The 18,749-nt window shown below is 26.9% G+C and overlaps 1 protein-coding gene across 1 annotated transcript; it reads left to right on the top strand.

The window, feature by feature from the left end:
- The first annotated feature begins 3,678 nt into the window (after positions 1-3,678).
- On the top strand, positions 3,679-4,630 carry LOC132933984 (GDNF-inducible zinc finger protein 1-like). Its single transcript, XM_061000260.1, has 2 exons — positions 3,679-3,812; positions 4,495-4,630. Exons 1-2 carry the CDS (start codon positions 3,679-3,681, stop codon positions 4,628-4,630), a joined length of 270 nt encoding a protein of 89 aa, XP_060856243.1.
- Positions 4,631-18,749: the final 14,119 nt, after the last annotated feature.

The raw sequence follows: 18,749 nt of genomic DNA, 5'->3' as shown, positions 1-18,749 counted from the left end.
TCCTTTCTTAGTGCGCCTAAACATAGTAATAAGTACATTTACTGAAAATTTCATATCCATAGCTTCAGCAGTTCCGGCTAGGCGATGATGAATCACCCAGGACAAGTCTTTTTATATATACAGATATTTTAAAATAGAAATACCTATACAATATAAGAAAATTGAATATCTATAACGAGAATAAAATAATATAGACATGTGTGAATATTAAGATTATAGTTAGAAAACAACTTGCGCTTTTAGGTATACACATTTTTATCAGTTATATAGTGAAAGTATAACCAAAAATTCCAACAATAAACAACTGTCTTACAAAAGGGTGAAGTTCAACAATAAATTGTGATGCGGAAACGACAACCAGTGATTTAATATAATATAATATAATATAAATAGCTTGGGTGCGAACACATTTTTTAATATATAACCTATAATTAGCGCTAGGGACTTAAGTTATAAGGTTAGTTGAGCTATAGTTGATAAACTGACTTGAAAATATATTTTTAAGTATGATATGTAATTAATTTTGAATTAAATATATAATGTGTGCATGTGTCGGATATCGGAAATTCAGGTGTCGGCAAATAGTGTTTCGCGAACTGATTTATCACCCATCCCGTACGTCACGGTATTCTTATGCTATAGAGGTAGGTATAAGTATATATTGTTTTAAATTAAATATTAATAATGTGGTAAAATATTACACTAATAATATCGTTTAAAAATATTTGTTCCATCTCATTCATATGGTTGTGAGTAATATTATATTCTGAGATTTTTTTTCTAGCGTGGGATTTTTCCGGAGACGAATGTTTATTCATGGGGATTTTTATACCGCATTTCATATAATTTTATATCCACCCACTAAATGTATGAGATAATATGTTTTCTTTTTAATTTACTTCCCAATAGACTATTTCGAACATGCTGCTGTTTTTATTATAACATTTAGCAACCGGTCCGTGAGACGACGGGCTCCGCTGAATTATTAGTATTTTGAGTTTCGCTCGGTAAGAGACGTCTTCACCTTCGTACACTTGTCGTGTTATTTAATATACTATCGTCAAATATTTAATATATTTTATATTTATATTGAGTCACCTATCCCGTCCAAAGTTGTAAACACAACCTTTTTATTTTATTAGTTGCCCGGCCAAATGCCAGTAAATAGCCAGAAGCGCAAACATAGTCCTACATCGTAAATCTGGGCGCACTATTGTTATAATAGTCTGGCACTGCTATAATACTATAATATTATATTTTAAGAAACAACTAACTTCTTAGGAAGTTAAAATCACAATATTGTTATATAAAAATGTCCAAGGTACACGTTTTAGAAACAGGCTGCTGGCACACCACCTATAGAAACTCCGAAGCAAAAATTGACAAAGACCGATATTCGTTTTACCTTTTTTGACCCATATTACGTTACAATATAATATAGGTATTTAGTGTCCTCTGACTTACTGCGGAATAGAAAAAAACAGTTTTCCTTTAAAACGAACATACCAAACTAGTTTTATTGCTTAGGGGTTAGTTGTGTATAACCATTTCGTACCTGTATATGTACACATTGTATTGTGCATGAAATTAACGTTCTAAAAGGCACAATTTCAAAGCCGATCGAGACGGCGTCAGCCGTGCCGCCGGGTGGACGCATTTTATCAAAACAGACTACTGATGGACGAGTAAGAGGTGGGGGGTAAATTCTTAGTCACTGGCAGCTCAAGTGTCCTACGTGTTAGGGCAGTCGGCTCATTGCGTTTTTCACTGAGCTAACTGTAAGACGTCCGCACATGCACCTACGAGCTGGAGATTTCAACTGGTGAGTACGGCCAAATGAAATATACTTTTACTTTTTAATATACTTTTATAAATATATAATATTATGTAAGGGCTGTGAATTGTTGGAAATCGCATTAGTTTTAGTTATTATTTTAAAACATAACATAGTAAACACAAAATTTGCTACCCAACACGTAATTTAGACAGGAAGCGGGATGGGACGCGGGTGAATTTTTTTTATTATAGCGCATTCATATCCTCAATCCGCGTTTCGGTTTAGATGAAATCACATAATAATACATTATTTTTAACTAATTGTTGTAAGGTATTTAGTAATATGTTATCGGATGTTAAAATATTTATAATTTAATTAATTTAATAGGCGCCTAATTGTTCTTGCTATCTAATATTTCTATATGGATATGTAATAATATTATGTACCTACTATCACAGGCGTCTAATATTTATTGTACAATTTACAGTTATGACATACAGCATTATTCAAACCGGCTCTCAACCATCGGCAGAATAACTGATATTTATCGAGAGACAACGAAGCGGACGTTACTCGCAGTACAGAGTTTTGCAATTGATTTCAAGAAACATACACTTATCGTAAGTATATTTTGCTTTATTTTAGACATTATACCGTGCAATAATACTTTGGTAAAAATTACTAACTCACTAAACATAATACAGAATGATTTAATTGACCACATTTCAAATGCTTGATTGCCAAATTTTATTTTACTTAAATCGGGACAAACAGGAAAAACAAAACAATGATTAAGAAAAAACAGTAATTTATACGCAAAATAAATTTTGGTTTTCGGTGTAACTCTTTGACCGTAGATACATGAAATTTGCACTGCTTATTTATTTAAGCGTTTGTTTTTATGTAATGTTCTTCATCAAAGTTCAAATTATAAGTATCTCTAGTAATTTCGTATGTATTTTAAATTATTATCTATACAAATTGATATATACCATATTATCATTTCACTTAAACTTAATAATAAACTACTAAATTATAGCAAAAGCCAAAAATATGATCTTCATTAAGGAACTTGAAAACTCCCTACTATTTTTAATGATATTATATGATTTTTGATGTAACTTTAATGTATATTTCAATACAATTTAACATATTTACACTTCAATTTTGATATATTTTCATTCATTTTTTTCGGTTACCCATATTTTTTCATCATTAGATAGTCACTTTGATTTCTCATATAGCGATTTTATTATTTTGTTGTAATTTAAAAACAAATAACTATAAATACATGAAAATCTCACAAAATGTTTATATTTTATATTTTTCTATAAACAATAACATTTTGAAAATATTTTGACTCGTTTTAAGTTGTTTATGACCACTTTCGAATTTCAATTTTCTTATTTTTTTTTCTACAAATATCAATAAAATTTTATTTTTTGGGCAAATGGCCCGTGGCTCATTGCCCGTTATGTCACCCTAATGGTACGCAATTGATAATACTATTAAAATGTTATCATATATCTATTTATATAGCTTCGAATAACATAGTTTCCGTTTATTTAACACGCATTTATTCGTACTTTGACACTGTTACCTATCCTATAATTTTTTAAAAATATTCATGAGAACATTTATAAGACCTTATGATTTGTTGTTTTGAATTAAAAAATTAATTATTTTATAATACAACATTTATTATAAATTATTTTATAACCTTCCTAATTTTCTACAATATACATGATTGTGTGTTTTGTTTTGGCAAATTTCGATAGTACAGTGAATTATTATTACTATTATTATTATTATTATTATTATTATTATTCTTTTTATGACGAAGTTTATATTATAATAAACTAAAAATCAATTTTCTTTAGTCCAAAATGCCCGGAATAGCCATGAGGAGATGCATTATAAAAATGAACGACCCCGCGATTGGAGACTATTTCATGTGCAAGAATTGCAAGCATTTCATGTTGTCGAGAGAGACGGCAGTATATCATCGTAAATGTACCAAACAATTATTGGCCGCGTAAGTATAAATTGATAATTATTAGATATATTTAGCATATAATTCAAACAAATCCATTGAGAAATGACTGGTTTTTCGATAGTTATGGGTAAATTGTCTTAATTTTGTAGGTACCATTATTAACTAAAAAATATATATTTTAAATAGGGCTTTATTTGCTGTGATATTATATGTTTGAGCTTTTAATATGTGTGTGTATTCCTTTTTATTTTGTATTTATTGTGTCTGTGTGCACGATAAGTTGTTGAAATAATGCTCTGAATCTCAACTTCAGTAACTTTTCTGGTGGGACAGTGAATATATAGTTAGTCGGATATTTTCGAATATTTTAATAAATTGTATTACCGGAAACTCAAACACTTATTTTTAATAGCGTTTGAAGTTTGACATTGGATATTCACCCTTAAATTGACATATTGTTTTCATATAACGATCTTATTTTGTTGCAATTCAAAGATTATAATTGATGATACTTTTTTGTTATTTAAAAATATTATAAGAGAACTATGGGCTGACCACCATCTTACCGTCCTATCCATATCAATAGATTTAATATTAATTATTTCATAATGCAAAACAATTCATCAAGCATTTGAACTTTCCTCTACTCCGAAAAATTTGAATTTAAATTATAATATGATTAAAATATTCCTAATTAATATAACTATATTTTTTTTTCTAGAATTGAACCAGGGGAAGATGTCTATCGCTGTTCAACATGCGGTAGATACTTCGATAACAAAGAGCAATGGAATAGACACAATGAATTACACAAAGCTATCGGAAATTACGATCCGTTCAAATTTACCACCTTATAGACGACGATAATTTTGTTAAGAGTTTACGTTTATAATTTTATGTTTTATTGGCTGTAGTAATTCGTATTATTGTTATTTAATTAGTTTTATGATATTTTTGCCTAAAAACAGTAAACTAACATACATTGCTTACTTATATTTAACATATTTTTTATTGTATATACAACTTTTTGTATACCTATATGTACTTTTGTGTGTTTGCACTTCGTGTTTTAAATTCCTAACTATAAAATAAGGCAATTATTTATGTTCCAAGTTGTTTAATTGTGTCCTCGAAAATTCAAAATTAAAAGACATCGAAATAAAATGATTATTGTTATTTAATCTTTACTCGATTGTTTTCTAGCTTTTTGAATAGAAACTGCCAAAGTATACAAACAAAATTGTGACGAAATTACGATGAGTTTATACAGTTGATAATAACACGGATGTGAGCGACTTGACATATTATATTGTCAAGGGGTATACTGAATGAAAAATGAATATTATTTCAGTGTAGTGTTTGCTTGAGCTTTCCTGTATGTGATGATGAAAGAAGAAGAGAAGAGATAGTTAAATAGACATTAATTCAGTTAATTCAGACTCACTGAATACGGGTAACGAAATGTTAGTGTGATTAATGCACAACATTATAAATAAAAATCGACTAAAAACGTACTACGTACCCACTTAAAATTCTAAATTCCTAAACTATAGAATATGGTAACTTTCTGTGTTCCTAATTGTTTAATATATTGAACTCGTTAATAAAATGAGAAGTTTATAATATCTATTATTCTAAAAATTTTCTATTATCTATTATTAAAGAATTTTACTTTTACTTTAGCATAAATGTTGAGTGTAGGTATAAGCGTGTTCCTAAAAGTACTGATTTTTCTATTGTCCTATGTTTTATTATTTATTGTTTGAGTTATTTCCAACATTACTACTTTAATAACTACTATATATGAGTACCTACTTTTTAGATATTATACGAACTACGTCGTACCTAGTTTTAACACAAGACAACACGTCACAACTATGTAGGTATAATTGATAAATATGTTTAAATGTTTTATTTAACAAGAAAAGGTTATATTATAACTTTTGTTTATATTCTAAGTTATTAAATTCTATTTAAATAATAAATATTGAACTAACATACCAACCATTCAACCTTAAAAATTCCTCATGTAGGGGTCCCGGTGCCAGGTTTTTTAAATTCTCACAATTCTATAAAATTTGAAAATTAAATTTTTTATTTTTGTTGCCACATCAATCGTAACATTTTTCCACTAATCAACTACTTGATACCTATTTAGGGAGGGGAGTGTTAATAGGGTGAATTATATCGCAAAAAATGACTTTAGGGGAAGAACTCTCAAGCTTTGTAGAATTGTCGGATTATTTTTTTATCTGAAAGAAGAAGACTTCCTACAGCCCGCATATCGATCTTTGATTTTGTATTTTAATTCAAATAATTGTATTAAAAAGTTTGTAAAAAAAATGTTTTTTATCTTGTATTTTTTTAGACATATTTTCAAGTTTGAGGGTAAAATAATGAAGAACAGAGATAGATGCGGGCTGTAGAACATTTTATACATTTTAAATACAAAATAATTATTAAATTTTAAATTTAATACATTTTGATAAAATTAAAATATATGTAATATGTAAAGAAAGTATTAATATATAATAATAAGTATAAAATAAAAAAGAAAAGAATTTGGAATATAATTTTGCTACGAAAATATTAAAGAGAAATGTGTGTGCTTAGAAAATATAAAATAACCCTGTAATTAATGTAATGGAGCATTTTGAAATAAGATAATGTTAAATGTTAAACGTAAATTTTAAGAAAAGTATTACATTTGAAAATTTATTATAAATATCAAATCAGTTGTTTTCTAACTATAATCTTCACATATCTCTACAGAGATTTACAGCGCGTAAAAGGTATTCAATTTTCTTGTATCGGTATTTCTGTTTTAAATTAAATATATAAATACCGTAATAATATTTTGCCAGTAATCAGGTAGAAATAACACGACGAGATGGGTAAACTGCGGCAAAATTAACCTTTTTCTAAAAGTTCATATGTAAACTGTGACAAAAAATTTTTACATCTTATTGATCTTTGACAAAACCGATAAGATACATTTTATAAATTGCGGCGATTTATTTTATTCCTTCTATATACACAGCTTCCTATATACATATAGATTCGATAACCTATGTATAAGTTAATCGTTTATTTAGGTATAATACTTATAATTATATTTGTTTCCTAATTAAAAAGTTTTCATTTTTGTTAGCCGTAATATTCAAATTTATTAGAACTTCGTGTACTTCATTAATATCCTTGGAAAATGGTGGGTGATATTTAATTTTTTTATAATTTATAAATTTATACAAATATATGAAATATTATTAGTCAGTAATTGTGGATAATTTCTTAAAGTTTAAACTACTAAGTTATAATATAGTACATACAATAAATTGCCTCAGTTTGTATATAATGTACCTTATCGGGTTTATCGTTAGACATGGTATAACAGAAAGACCAGTCAAATGAAATAACTTTTGTTATAATCAAGATTTAACTTTTTTTTATACATATATTACCTAAATAATATAATTTATAAACATTTGCTATTTCCAGAATAAATTTTTTCATTTTTATTTCTTGAAAATGAAATTAAAAATTTCTTTCAAATTCTTATTGGTTTTAAAATAGCCAATTTGTTAGTCTGATTATAAGAACAATTTTGATGGTAAAAACATTTATCTAAATCAAGTAGTTTGTTTTTTAGAATTTTTTAAAATATAAATATTTTTTGACTAAATTAACTTAAAACAAAATTACTTTTTTTAAATATTATTTTCCTAATTTGCATAATATTTCATATTACATACATAGTTTTACTTATAAGTTTTAGTAAAAAAGTGTCTATGCCGCTAAATTTACTAATATACAAATGAGATTATTAATAAATGTTTTTCTGCATTAACACCCATTATATACAGAGTGATTCACCAAGCAAGCTCACTCCCATTTTCTTTAATAATGCGATTATTCAAAATTAGGTTTTTAAAATCTTTAATAATTATACTTAAAGAACATTCTTTCAAATTCTTGTTTTTTTTTGTACTACTTAAAGAGTTTCCTCTGGCAATACAAACTTTTTTTTTCAAAATTAACCTTCTTTTTTACTGTTAACTATTTAGTGGATATTTATTTATTTTTGAAAATTTTTATTTATGCAATTCAAAATTTGGACGAGTATATTCTCAATTATTAAAATATTTATTCTAAGATAATAGTCCTTAAAACTGGTTATATTGGATCTAGTATTTGTTATACTTGACCATTTCTACAAATTATTAATGTTAAAATATTAACCAATATTAAAAATGTATATACAAATTTCACCAATATTTTTAAATCATCTCGTAGGCCCCATATCTTCTAAACCCATTATCATGAACCTATTAACCTTAGTACACAAAGTTAAATAAGAATAACTCAAAAACAATATGTTTGAATTTTGATTCTGATACGTTGATATTTTCAGTAAATAAATTACATTCAAAAAGTGAGGTTCTCATTTGAAAAACAGAAGTTTAAGTCACCACACTCCTTAAAGACTAAAAAAAAAATTCAAGAATTTAAAAAAATATACACTCTTTGAGTATATTCAAATATTCAAAAAAGAATTTGAATAATTTCATTGTTAAAGGAAAAAAATGGGAGTGAGGGTGCTTGATAAATCACACTGTAAAATATAATTTGGAACTAATATTCATGCAATATTTTTATTTTAATATTAACAGTTAATAGGGTAAAGTATGCAGTTATTGGCACATTACCTGCTCCATTACGAAATCGAAGAGCAAATGATCAAATAAATAATATGATAACATCAAGATTGAAAATAAAACAGTAACAGTATGACCGAATAATCGAAAAAAAATATCCCTAAAATTCATAATCAAACATTTTATAATCGAAAAACAAAATTACTTGGTGCCAATAACTACACCCCTGCCAATAACACCATGCTTTACCCTATTAAAATAATAATAAGTTACTTATCTACTAAATTAACACTATTTTACTGTACAAAACACAAATATATAGAGTAGCGCACACAGGATTTGTTTTGTAGGGATTTGTAATTATAATAATTCCTACTACTTCCTCGATGTGTGTCACTGAATATATAAGTTATTATTAATAATTAATTTATAAAATGTATTTGATGTATTTGTATTTAATTATAAAGTTTTAATCATTATATTATTACCTTTTAATTGAATTTGGAACACATTATATCCCTGTTGTCTGTTTAGCCGTTACCAGTACATATATATAGTTATGTACCTGGCATGTCGATAGAAATTGGAGAAATAATTTGAGTAATATTAGTGGAGGATCTGAACAAAAATCACTTGTTTACAAAACCTTGAGAGTGTTGTAACAAATTACATCTATTGATGAGTTTAAAATTTCTTAATAATACTTATTAGATAAAAAATCTTTTCAAAAACTATGCATTTTTCTTGTAATTAATAATATTAAATAATGTTTAACACTTCAGTCAACATAACACTATTCATTTGTTCCACTTTCTACTACATACATTAGGACATTTAATTTACACTCAACAAATTTAAAGAATTTATAAAACCATAATATACCTACTACCTATGTGTTTTAAATCAAAAGTCATCTCTTCTAGCTCCACAGTAATGTTGTGTTTGACACACAAGTGTTCTTTGAATTTATGAGGGCGTTACACCGACATTTGTTGTCTCCATTAAGTGACGTGACATTCGTTGCAAGAGCGTAACATAGCAAATTTTGCACTCAGCAGATCACGTCTAACTCTGTTAGCTTAAAAAATAGAGTGAATTTACCACTAACAAAATATATAGGTAAGATTGTTATCTAGGGCATCTCTTTGGTTTTTTTTACATTTTAGTGTAATTCGTCTCCAAAATCATGATTCATTCTTATAATATACTATATTCATATAAAATAGAATATAATTAATTGATTTTATAATCTTATGATGATTTTATAACTTTGATAATTTATTATCATTGTCCATTTATTGCTGTTATTATACTAATCAGTACGCTGAATTATTATTATTTTGAGTTGCGCTCGGGAAGAGACGTCTTCACCAGCCAACATTCCTACACTTGTCGTGTTATTTAATACATTATTATCAAGTATTTAATACGTATTATTATTTATATTTACTGGTTACCTTTTTTTGCTGTTTGAACCGACGACGCCGCGGGATCTGTTTTCACATTCTTCCGCGACGTCTCCATCGTTTATTGGCAAGACAACAACAATACGGCCGATGGCCAAAATAGAGGTAGCCAGGACAATCCCCTGACTTACCCCCTTACATTTACTTTTACATTTTATGATGCGTATTTGCATTTAACTAGTTGTTTTGATGTTCCGTTGGGTTCTCGAGCCGACCGGAGTCAGCCGCTCTGGAAAACTCGTTCATCGGTCCTCTTTGAGGGCCGACCGGAGTCCGCTGCCCTGATAGTCATGTTCGTGTCCTTTGTGGACCTGAGATGCTGTGATCGTCGTCCCTCCCGTGGTGTCATAGGTAGGGATATTTACTGGTTACCTATCCATACTAAAGTGAACAGCACGGTTTTTCATTATTATTAGTAGCCCGGCCAAATGCTAGATAATAGCCAGATAATAACGCAACAATAACAGTGATAATAAATAATATGATTTTTTAAATGAGTTAATATTTTTATAATTAATCGTATACCTGTTTAATGTTTATGCACCCTAACATCGTAAATCATTTTTTAACTAAAGTAAAATATAGTATTAATATTCTATATACTACAATTTTATAATTTTAAGTAATACAATTTCTCAACGAGAAAAATTAATAATACTACAATTTATTCATATACGACTCCAAATAACAAATTCGTCGAGATTCTACTGTAAAATTAAAGTATCTGCTTGATACTTTAACTAGTCAAACATATTTAATATTATTTTATTATAATATAATTCTGATAGAGTAACATAAATCAGGTAATATCATAAGCTTTTTATCATATTTTAATTTTAAAGCTAGTTATGAATATTTTATATTTCTATAATGTACAATAAATTATATTATAATATAAGTATATTTGATTTCGCGATTTTTATTCCGTGAATTTTATTACGATTTCCTTGGGATCGATCAGGCCACGTTTTATAATATTTAATTTAATATTAAATTTCGTACATTTTAAATATTCAAACAAAATGTATATGAGCTTAGGAACAACATTTTAAAAAGTGGCCTGATCGACCTCAAGTAGACATATTAACGAATTTAAATAAGTAGGTATATTATTATAATATTGATTAATAGGTATATATATTATATGATATTGATAAATAAATATTTATTTATTTATTTATTTATAAACGAGTAGGTAATCATTCGTAATAATAGTACATTAAGTAGAAGCTCAACTTGGAAAATATAACAATGCAATTAAATAATAATGTAACGATTTAAGAGAGTTAATATTTTTAAACTTTTAATGCTAATGTTCTTGGAAACTACTCGACCGACTGTCTTAATTTTTTTTTGGATCATTTATAATACCTACGAGTATCAAAATCTTTAAGTGAATCAATATTTTTTAAAGGAAACATGGTTAAAAATGCACTGTTTACAGAATTATTATTATTTTGGGTACGAGACATATTTTTTATGATCTGTTCTAGATAATCCATTCTTCCATCAATTAGTTTTAAATATGCATTTGTTTCAATACCTTGTTCATAATATATAAGATTCAATATATTTGACTGTACAGCATCTCAAGTAGAAAAATATTATTTTTTTAATAGTTATTATACAACAATAGGTACTAAATACAATAAGTTACATGATATTAGATATCTTCATGTATATTTTTTAGTAAATATAAACAGTTTTTAGTTTTAAGCAAAGCATAATTTAATGTAACGTGTATGTAAATTACATGAGTGCATCAATGTTTTTGCAATGGTTAAATGGTTTTAAATTGTCACATTTTAATCGTGACATATTTACATTAAAAAAATCTTAAAGTTAAGACATAACTACAACTCACCACGATTACAGCAAAATTGTTAGAATCGTTATTTAGTATAGCTGAGGCAGATAGTAATAGGCGGAGTGTCAATAACTGTGACATCTGTGTTATCTTTTCAGAACACAAAGGAGATGCAGACTCATAAACATTTACATTTTGATTATTCATGTTTAATAATGTGTTCATTGCAACTAAAAAAATTTTACAACAGGAACATTAAATATACATTTTGTAGTTTTAGAATTGATAAATTTATTTATTTAATTTTAATTGTTACATATTATAAAGAATTTTGAATGATATTACTTACATAACATATAGGTGCTGCTAGCCATTTATACAGTGAGTTCCTGTGAAATGTTTGCAGAACTTTGATCAATATTGAACATTTCTTGATTGCTACATACTGAATTTCTTGCTTCACATGATTTTAGCAATATAGTTTTAGGATGTTTATCATAATTTGTGACTAAAAATAAAAATTGGTTAAGGAAAAAACAATATTACACACTGTTACAGCATACCGAACAATACCCAATATTTCTCTATAAACTATAATATACTCTTTTAGTCAACATTTTTTTACTCAATTTCAGCAGAACAATATCATTATTACATTACCACATTACATTGTCTTAATTTAAATTGAATTTATATATTGTACATATTTAATATATTATTTTAAAAGTTAGAAATTTAATTTGTGTTTTATATTTTTTTTGTTTTTATGAAGTTTTTAGCGTTAACTGGTGTGAATTGGTTCATGCCGTTCTTGGTATTGGTAAATAGCTAAAAATTAATTTAAGTATTTACAAGTAGCGAAAACGTTCAAGTATCCTTACGAAAAATAATTACGGAATTACACGTATCGAAAAACGTATGAAGCACTTTGAATTACGTTTTTAACCTATTTTTTTAATTATAAACAAACATTGTGTAAAAATAAAAATAATAAATGAAAATAAATAGTTACTCGCCTAATAATTTGTGTACAAATTTATTCAAAATATTTTTGTGGATTTTTTATGAATTTTGTATTTATATTTTATAGGCGTTGAAGTGTTTGAAATATACTGACATGTCATGAATAAAACTCTAAACCGGTTTAAAAAATCGAAAATTCTCATGACTTTTTAATTATAATTGGGATAATGAAATATAAATTAAGGAAAAACGGATATTTTTAAAATGTTTAATAGATACCTTCCATAGGTTTTTAACAAAATCCTTTCCACAGGTTTTTTTTTTGTGTGTAGATTGAAAGCTTTCTATATTTTTGTTTTTATGACAATATTTTCGCACAAGTTGGAAAATGTTATACAAGGTTGCTCATAAATTGATCACGTGATTATACAGTTCAAAAATTATCGAAAATTCATTGTCAAGATATTATTATTAAAAGCCCTTTAAAGTTAGAATTTTGACAAAACTCGTAAAACTCGAGAAAATTTGCACATTATTTTGATTTATAAATACGTAAAAAATTGTTCTTTGACCTCTTAGATTTGAAATGTAATACAAGATTCCTCGTTAAGATTTTCCACCTTAAATATATATTTATTTTTTGTGTTTATGACACTGGCGTGTGATTATAAATTTTATATAGTTTCTAGTTTTTTAATTGTAGATGAAACTGTTAAAGTACATTTCGTAAAATGTCACTTATACGGTAGGTAACACAACGCTAGTCGCGAACTCAATAATTTTACTTAATTACAACTTAGAATATGAATAGAATAACAAAATATATGAAATTAACACCATCGTCTAAAGCAAATAAATATAATTAGGTTTTTGAAAAGTTCTGAATTTCTATCTTTCAGTTATTAAAATCTTAGTGTAAATCAAACTAGTAACTACTTTTGCACGTAAAACATGGGGCTGCTCACTCGTCGACTCTATGACGTCACACGGTAATTTATCAAGTATCGTTATCTCGTTCAACAGTAATTTTATTAACTTTGGATTATTACCAAATAGTTTTTCATAATTTGGACTACAATAATATACAAATTAACTTAAAATTTTAAAAAAAAATTGTGTTTTTATGTCTTCAATATAATGTTCTTTAAGTATAAAACATAATATTACATTTCATCTGGTATCGTGTAATTTTTTGGATAGAAAAAAAAATATTTTAGGTTATATAGATATAGAGCATAATGCAGTCTACAATCGTGTTTCAAAATATTCCAAGATCGACAATTTGGCCACCACTGTTATAATAATATAGTCTTCCGCCACTGAAATACTATATAATATTATATATTCTAAGTAACCGCTTAATTTTTCAGACTTTTAAATTACCGTTGGTATAACAAAAAGTACCGGTCGAATATGTCGACTGCAACTGTTGAGACACAATCTCGAGTCGTTTTTAACAGAAACTACGGCGATATTGTCAATGGCCTATTATCGTTTTACCTCTATTGACCCTTGTCAAACCGTTTTCCTTTAAAACGGACTAGTTTTACTGACTTAGTAAGTAGGACGGCATAATGATAGTATTATCGTATATAACCTAACCTAACCTAACTACACACGAATATAGTATTACCCATGGAATAAACATTCCACAAGGTACAATTTCGAAGCCAAACGAAACGGCATCCGTCGCGCCGCCTGGAGGACGCATTTTATCCACACAGCAAAAAAAACCCAGACAAGAGTGAGGGAGGGGGTGAAATTTCTGAGTCATTTGCAGGTCCTGTGTGCCATGTACTTGGGAGAAGCGTCATTACGTTTTTTATTGTACATGCAGTAAGACGCGTACAATATTTACGCATCAAGAATACAATACGTGACTGGTGAGTATACCTATGGCCAAATTAAAATATACTTATACACATATTGTTATACTATACCTATAAGGGTTGTGAGTTATAGAAAATTGCATTCTTTTTAGCTATTATTTTAAAACATACCTTTCTTAACACAAAATTTTGCTATCCAACGCAGAATTTAGGCAGTAGGCGGTAGGCGAGTGATTTTTTTATTATAGCACAATCATATTCTTTTTCTGGTTTTTTTCCCCAATTCAGCCAGCCTATTAAAAACAAGAGTTAGGAATTTAGTACACAATTTTAATTTTTGTTATATTTTTAATGTTTTCATTAAATTTAAATTTCTTTCTTTGCCATTGTTGGCAAATTTGTCTAATAAACTTTCGTCGAGTATGTCAATAGTAGGATAAAAAAGAGAGTTCTAAAACCTCAACCGGCTGGTGAGCATAGCCGGTCGAGTACAACATTTTGCTAGCTATGCATTTATATTTTGGTAAAAATTACTGGCTCCCATTAAATATATTATAATACAGAATGATTTAATTAACAATATTTCTAAAGACTATTCACAATGAGATCATTACTCGGCTGCCTAGTTGTGCGCATCGGCGCGGCTTTCTTCCATGGCAGGGGACAGCGTCTGACCGCCGCCCGACGAAAACTGGTCGCCGCCGAGTAATGATCTCACTGTGAATAGACTATAATGCTAGCATGATTTCCATATTTTAATTTACTTAAATCGGGAAAAACGTTTTTTGTATAAATTGCATGGCAAAAATCAGCCGTTAGTTTTAACGTCATATTTTAACATAAATATGTTTTTGGGCTGGTACACATATTTTTTTTCAGCATAAAATTTATTATCATTCATTATATTAATCATAGACCTTTGTTGGGAGTAACTGATGTTTAAACTACAAAAATAAATTATGCTTTATTTTACTTTTTTCTATTTATTTTCAAATTACAGTGGCGCTTAAAAACATTATTTTACTGTTCGTAACTTTTCTTCGAAGTGGAAAATACCGAGTAGTCTTTTTCGAACTAGAATACCACATACAATAATTAGCACTGATTCACATAGGTTTATAACGTAAAAAGTAAAACAAAATTACAAATCGAAAAAATAATTATCAATTACTTATATTAAAAACTGTCGTGAGGGAATGGGAAAACAAAATGAACGTATTCATCAATATTGGGCATCAGTTAGTGTATCATATTTTTCATAGCTAATTTCCCAACGAATAAACAAATGCATAATAGTAATCAGACGGCAAAACCTACATATTATAAATAAATCGTGGTAATATTTTAAAATATGACTAGAGTAAAAAACTCGTTAGTTTCACAATTACATTTCAAAATCGATGGTACTATTGTGTTATTGGTATTACAATTTCATAATATTAATTATGAACAAAGAATACTTCATGGTTAAAAAAAATAGATAAAATATGTTGAATAATTTCTTTTTATATTTTATTAAGTGTTGGTGTAAAATATTTATTTAAAATAATTCAGATGTTTTCAACAGTCATGCATAATAATAAAAACAAAAATTAATAATTGCAATTTAATGGTAGAAGGCATAAATTATTATATTAAACACATATTCATATTCCGTTAAACTCATATTATATACCTACATATTACATATATATATATATAATTTTTATAATTCATATAAAACTTAATCATTTTTTTTTTTGAACATAATAATATACCAAATATTTGGGTTTAAATTGCTTGAATCGAAGAAAATGTATTAAATCATTATAATATTATTAAAATAGTAGTTTTGGAATTGAACATTTTGTATGTGAACATTAGTAATCATTATCTTCTATAAATAACTTTTTGACTAAAATATATGATGGAAGTTAATTATTTACAAAAGGTAGTTGTTATATAAGAGTAATTCTTAGTTATACTACCTATTCATACAATAAATAGATACAAATAATATATTATGAAGAGTAGTATAAAAGAATTTTTTTTTTAATTTAATTATTAAACACATCAACTACAAGGTTATTAGCCTGTGTTACATGTATTAAATTACACAGATTACTTATTGCTATTATATTTGTACATTTTAATTAAGATGACGCAATACAAGTATTTATAACTTTATATTAACTAAAAACAATTAATAATGTATTTACAACATATAACTTACTGAATAAAGCTTTTGAAATTAATAGATTTGCAAAACATTTTTTTTTTTTAATTTTCTTGGCCATTAAGAGAATATAAGCCTAAGCTGTTGTCAGTAAACAAATATCCCATAATTCTTTTGACCATGGTTTTAATACTTTTTCTGTCAGGTAACCGCTAAATTATTTTTGTAACATAACATTTTTTTTCAATTATATCATTGATAATTTAATTTATGTTATATTAGTTCTCAATAATATATTTTGTTTAAATTTATTATTGATTTATGATGTTCAATTTAATGTTTTCTCACTCGATTCCATAACATTCTACCTGAATAAACATGCCAAATTGAGATTCGTTATTAAATTATTCAATTACACCAGTATTTGTTAAATATAAGAAATTGGAAAATTTTGAAATTACTAAAAAAAAAGCACTACTACTACTCAATATGTGTGTAGTTTAATCTATTTGATTCAAACATAATAAATGTATGAGTTCAAGTTGTAATTTTAGCTTGAGCAATAAATATCTTTCGTCGAATAAATTTTTAATAAAATACATATATTTTGTTAGAATCTTCATACAGTATACAGATATATTGGTAGAATACAAGGTCAGAGGCGTATTTACGATTTCGGCGCCCTAGGTACACACAATTTGGCGGTCTAAATGTGCGGTCATGTGTTTGAAAATTCTTAACAGATTTTAATTTATATAGTAGTGCCTATACTGAACTTTATATAGCATATGAGACTCTCCTAACCATAACTTTTACACAAGTAACATGTAAAAGAAGGTTTTCAAAATTAAAAATGCTCAAAACTCATTTGAGATCACTTATGGGTCAAGATCTTCTAGAATCCTTAATACTGTTAAATTGTGAATCAGATATAATATTAAAATGGGATTACGATTTCATCATAAATGAACTAGGAAATACCTCAAATGAATTAAAAAGAATTTCATTTTAAATACCTAGTTTATAAATTATAAAACTATTATAATTTTTATTTGAACAATAAAAGTATACATTTTATGTAATTATATTTATGATTTCATTTTTAATGATAAGTAAAATATGTAATAACTAAGATGGATTTGTTTTTTGTATTTTAATTGTTAGTTTTCTTTTTTGTGGGTCTTTTTTACTTAACTGCATGATAGGCCTCTTTGAGCCAGTCCGACCCTGCATACAGTACAATTTTAATTGAAATATAAATCAATGTTTAATAATATTTTAAAATTTGAGAAAATACATAATGCTATTATATTTGTAATATTTCAAAAAAAAGTAAAATAATTAATAATATAAAATCCAAACGACGTTTCGAATTAGCTAGGTAACGTATTTATAATTCCTTCAGATTTTATACCTGCTGACGTCAAAACTACAATAATATTTTTGTATTATTATGTTTTTAGTCAAATATTCATCAGGTGGTTAAATTTAATAAAAAATTTAAATAAAATTACCTAACATAATCGAATATCAAAATGAATTACAATGTAGTATTTGGGGGGCAGGCATTCTAGCCAACGTCGCTCACACGCATACAACCATTTTTACTCGTCTGGAACACATTGACGTTATAGATAGGTATTAGATACCACCGCTAACCTCAATTAAGTTTCTTCCGTTTATGTTTCAGTTGCTACTTCCAAAACATCCACCAATCCCGCAAATCAATAACATCGATAACATGTCTTCAAGGTCAGTAAATATTAATATTAAAAATAGAATAATAAATCACAATCAACATTTGGGATATTCGGTGGATAAATGATATTCCGATCGTGAACCTCAACTGTTAATTGTTTAATGTTTATATTTAATATGATAAAATGATCTGCGAAATATTTTTGTTTTGTTTCCAAAATTTTTTAAGACATATTCATAATAAGACTTAAATAATATATAGTAGATTATGTGAATCATCTATTTAATTATTTAAAATTATTCTTAAAAGATCAATATAATATAAGAATTTCTTCTTTGATCAGCGTTCTTTGTAATATAAATTGAACGAATATGAATCTATTGATATTAAGCTTATTAATAA

This window comes from Metopolophium dirhodum, chromosome 1 (genome assembly GCF_019925205.1).
Source record: "Metopolophium dirhodum isolate CAU chromosome 1, ASM1992520v1, whole genome shotgun sequence".
Taxonomy (NCBI): Eukaryota; Metazoa; Arthropoda; class Insecta; order Hemiptera; family Aphididae; genus Metopolophium; species Metopolophium dirhodum.
This window is presented reverse-complemented; position numbering and strand designations above follow the sequence as displayed.